Source organism: Microtus ochrogaster, chromosome 22 (genome assembly GCF_000317375.1).
Source record: "Microtus ochrogaster isolate Prairie Vole_2 chromosome 22, MicOch1.0, whole genome shotgun sequence".
In the NCBI taxonomy this organism is placed as follows: Eukaryota; Metazoa; Chordata; class Mammalia; order Rodentia; family Cricetidae; genus Microtus; species Microtus ochrogaster.
In genome coordinates, this window is record NC_022023.1 from 33991 (window position 1) to 38930 (window position 4940).

At 43.7% G+C, this 4940-nt stretch overlaps 1 protein-coding gene across 1 annotated transcript in view; it reads left to right on the forward strand.

Annotated features, from left to right (window-relative positions):
• Mrpl48 (mitochondrial ribosomal protein L48) overlaps nt 1-4940 on the forward strand; it is an 18683-nt gene that overhangs the window by 12627 nt on the left and 1116 nt on the right. The window contains exons 5-7 of the mRNA XM_005357495.2: nt 138-307; nt 1718-1820; nt 3804-3893. Coding sequence (XP_005357552.1) covers nt 138-307; nt 1718-1820; nt 3804-3893 — 363 coding nt within the window. The remainder of the gene's footprint in view (nt 1-137; nt 308-1717; nt 1821-3803; nt 3894-4940) is intronic.

Here is a 4940-nt window from a genome sequence, read left to right on the forward strand (position 1 = left end):
TTTTTCGAGACAGGGTTTCTCTGTAGCTTTGGAGCCTGTCCTGGAACTCCCTTGGTAGACCAGGCTGGCCTCGAACTCACAGAGATCCACCTGCCTCTTACTTGAACTTATTTTCTTTCTCTTTGTTTTCTATTCAGCCTAAAAAGAAGAAAGCAAAAGTGGACGTGAGAGCCATTAATCTGGGGACAGATTATGAATATGGTGTTTTAAACATTCACCTGACTGCTTATGACATGACTCTGGCAGAAAGCTATGCCCAGTATGTCCACCGTCTCTGCAACCGGCTCTCCATCAAAGTTGAGGAAAGGTAGGAAGGGTACCTTTTTGGGGGATATGTCTGTATATTACTTCACTTTTCAGTCAAAGCATAGAACAAGTCACTGACCTCAAATGTTCCCGTACAGCCAGTCTCTTCCCCTCCCAACCTGCAGTTCTGGCAACCACTGAAAGGTAACTAGCCTAGTTTTTAAATGTATTTACTATGTATGTGCTGTTCATACATGTCTCAGGGTGCATAAAGCACAACATGTGTGAATGTCAGGATTCAGTTCTTTTGTTAAAGGGAAATGAATTCCCTTTAAGTTCTTATACAACTTAATTATGCGAAGGAGACATTCTCAGAGTGACGCTGGTGTGTCCTGAACACTGATCTAGCACTTCTTAATCTTTGCAATAAAAACAGGACCTTGGGCTTGGAATCTTGGGCAAGATATCTTGCTAGAATTTTGTGACATGGATTGTTTTGGAAGTTTTTTGTGGGTGCTTTTTTTTTTTTTTTTTGAGATGGGAGATGGGGTTTTTCTGTGTAGTCTTGGCTGTCCTGGAACTCACTCTATAGAATAGTCTGGTCTTGAACTCAGATTTTCACTTTCCCTAGTGCTGGGATTAAAGGCATGTGGTACCGCTACCTGTCGTTATTAGTATTTCATTTCTCTTTAGTTTGATGAACTTTTCAGTAAGATGAATGCAACATACCATATTCTACATGGCCATTAGTTCAGTCTCACCACCACATCAGATCCTCAGTAGCTCACAGAGGCTCAGATTGTAATTTCATTTACACATGAAGCTCAGAGGGAAGAGTGGACTGAAAAATGACAGTCTCCAAACACACTGCTCTGTTCCCCGTAGAGCTTGGTCCGCTGAAGCTAATAGAGCAAGTAAGCACAGACTTGACAGTAGTGGCTCCCAACCTAGTGACTGAAATCATTCTGTCCCACTGGAGGGGTCCTCACGGCATTCAGGTGGGATACATAGGCCAGCTTCCACAACGAGAATGCCTGGTGTGGAACGTTACCAGTGCTGATGCTGAAAGACACTGGTCCAGAGCTGTTGGACACATTGCCTTATTTCTCCATAACACACACAGTGATCAGGGCTCACCTTCAAAGTATGCCTAAGTGCTGGGCTGGATTCCCTTAGAATCCCTTAGAATTTGTTCCAGTAGCAGCAAACGTGTATCATCACCAAGGTTACACACAGGGTAATGCGTCAGTCATTGTCAAGGGGACACAGAAAGGCACTGAACGCAGTGTGTTCCCTCAGAGTTCAGAGATGTCTAGACAAGGTAAAGATACCTGCTTACCTCAACACTGGCTGCAGGTAAGCATCCTGTAGGAGATATGATATGGAGCAGTGGTTGTACTCACAGATGACCCTGGTAGATGTGGTGCTGCTGGTTTGAGTGGACACTCAACAGCTAACTCTTCTTCTGCAGTTACGCGATGCCCACCAAAACCATGGAGGTGATGAGGCTACCAGACCAAGGCAACAAAATGGTCCTAGACTCAGTGCTTACCACCCATGAGCGAGTGGTTCAGGTAGGCACTCTGGGGGATTCCCAAGTACTTTTGCTTCTCTGGTTCCCTTCCTCCACCTTTTGCTCCATCTGTCAGACTTTTTTCCATTTGTTCTTCCTGCCCTTAAATAATGGTGTACTCTACAGCTGGGTTCTTGACTCCTCCACCTCTCCTGTTATGAAATCGCATTCATTCCCCAAGCGTCATTGTATAACAATACCTCTAGGTGCACACACACAAACACACATACCCCTGATCTGTTGGCTGAGCTTTAAATACAGTAGACCTGATTGTCTAGTGGACTTTTGTGGATGTTGCACGATGTACTCCCGGACCTCATTGTATGGAAAACTAATTGTTTGGGACAATTTCCCTCTTTGTAATCCTTTGAGCCTAATGCTTAATCCTTCTTTGTCTTCTGATACTTGTTCAGTATGGAACTTCATTCATTTTTGTGACTAAGAAATATTCCATTGTGTGAAACTTTATTTACAGTTCCATTGTATTCCTCCTTTTAGTCCACAAAAGAACCTTAACCTTATCAGCAGCAGTAAGAATGTTGAGGGAGCAACACCTAAATCTAAATATCCTAATTTTAAAGTGACTTTGAAATTTTTAAGTCTTTAAATAGCAATTTGCTTATGATGTATCTTAGGTGCCTCTTACTTGCTGCCAAGGCCCATAGTGTGAAGTAGGACTTTTGTAGCACTAGCACCATTGTGTGTCCCCTCCTGCTCTTTTTGGTGTCCCTTTCACTCCAACCATAGGAGCTTATCTGGATTTTCTAATGCTGTTATGCAGTTTACATTTTATAGAATGCTACTCTCTCAGCCCTGAAAAATAACCATGCTACTGTCTAATTCTACTGGTTTAATTCCATTTTACTCCAAGACTTCACCCAGACATTATCCACTCTTGAAGCTTTTTTTTTTTTTTTTAATTAGCCTTGACTGAGTTAAATGCTTATTTCTACTGTGGGTCCTCATAGCACTCCTTATGCCTTCCCACCACACATCTGACTCAACTCTGGATTCTCAAGACAGGCCTGACACCAACATCTGGTCAGTATGGTATCAGAGACTTCTGAGTGCCAGCCTCAGTGTCCCCTCGGGGTCCAGAAGAAGACTTACAGCGAGTGTGGGACTTAGACCTGAAGGAGAAATGACCTCTCCACTATGTCTTTTTCTGCACCAGTTTCTTTATCTTCTCCGGCTGTTCTTTTTCTGTTTTGTAAAGTTTCCAGCGCAAAACAAAGACAGTTCTCTGAACTTAGAAGTCTCTTAATTTTTGAAGGTCCCAAATGTGATCTGCATGAAAGATTCCTTTCCTGACTGCATGTCCTGCTAAATGGAAGACAGTTGCAGGGAGATGGCTTCTAATGTACCTCAGAGAATGAAGCAGAGATTAGACTGTGAGAACCAAGGTTGTTGACTGTAGGACTAAGTACCACAAAGTGGGGGGTGACCCAATATACTAGTATATGGGAAAGAACTGTGCCCAATAATCCATACTCTGCTGAATCTTTCACCAAGGGAGAGTGCTTACAGCTTCACAAGAGATCTACTGTGAGAATCAGCCAATATACAAAAGGTGGTAGGCCCAGCACCTTGCAAACTGGGTTTATCTCCATCAGAATATATTCATTCTGGTGGGTCAGCCTTCTGCTCTATCAGCTGAAATCTCACTGCATGATTCCTGAGGACCATAGCAGTATGGTAAACCCAAATTGCATCAGAAAATCAGTATTGGTCTGGCTGTGACATTCCCTGCCTACAGGAACAATGGCAAACAGACATTTCAACAAAGAGCAAGAGAAATCCTATGGGAACTGAGCTTAGAAGCCTCTCTGAGTATCAGCCTCTACCCCACTGGAGCTGAAAGGGAGTCCAGGCCCTGCTTACAGATCACCCTCTTCCCTACGGGAGCTGCTGCAGGGACACCCAGGCTGTGTGCAAGTCACCTGACCTTCAGTGCTCTCCCTTAGACATCTCTCTTCATTTGCAGATCAGCAGTCTGAGTGCTACGTTTGCAGAGATTTTCTTGGAAATACTCCAAAGCAATCTTCCAGAAGGAGTCAAGTTGTCAGTGAGGGAGGTAGGTGCCAGTGTGGAAAGAGGCACTTGGTGGCCTTTGTGTGCTCACAATGAGGATAAAGAAGTCAGTGCTACTTAGTTTTGAAATAACAGAGAAATATATATTTCAGCTGCTATCAGGAGAACTGTACAGCCTGGTGGCCCTGTGACCATTACTCTGAGGCCTCTGAGGTGTCAGGAATGATGCTGTGTGTAACACAGGAGCTAGCCTCCATCACAGCATCCTGACATTAGGGACTGAGCCCATCACCTTCAGATTCTCTCTTCAGGTAGCTATAAAGCAGAAACATGTTTTAAGATTATAAACAGTATAATGAATGCAGTGGTTCTCAACCTTCATAACACTGTGACCCTTTAATACAGTTCCTCATCATTTTCTTATTGCTACTTCATAACTTATTTTGCTACTGTTATGAATCAATGTAAATATCTGTGTTTTCTGATGGTCTTAGGCAACCCCTGAGAAAGGGTTATTTGACCCCCAAAGGGATCACGATCCACAGGTTGAAAACCACTGCATCAGGGCATTACCTTACAGAGACGTTTTCTAGACAACCAATGAATGATTATAGCTCCATTAAATGTATCTGGTAAAGAATGAGAAGCATGCAGAAATAAGCAACATTAGCCTAAATACTGGGTTCAGATCTAGTTGACATGACAATCCTTCTTATGACACAGTTCCCATTATGTCATGTTAGCCTGGTATATTGCTTCATCTAGCTCCCCTTGTTCTGTCCACACCTGTCCGGTGATTATTTCAGTTCCACAGAGATCTGCATATAGGGTGAGAATGTGCTGGTTGTGTTAAAAATATTGCAGTACCTGTGCATGCAATCCTAGCACTGAGGAGGCAGAAACAGGAAGATTGAGGTTTGAGGCCAGCCTGGTCTAAATAGTAGGTTCAGGGTCAGCCTGGACTATATACCAAGACTCTATCTCAAAAAAGCAAACAAGGCCGGGCGGTGGTGGCGCACGCCTGTAATCCCAGCACTCGGGAGGCAGAGGCAGGCGGATCTCTGTGAGTTCGAGACCAGCCTGGTCTACA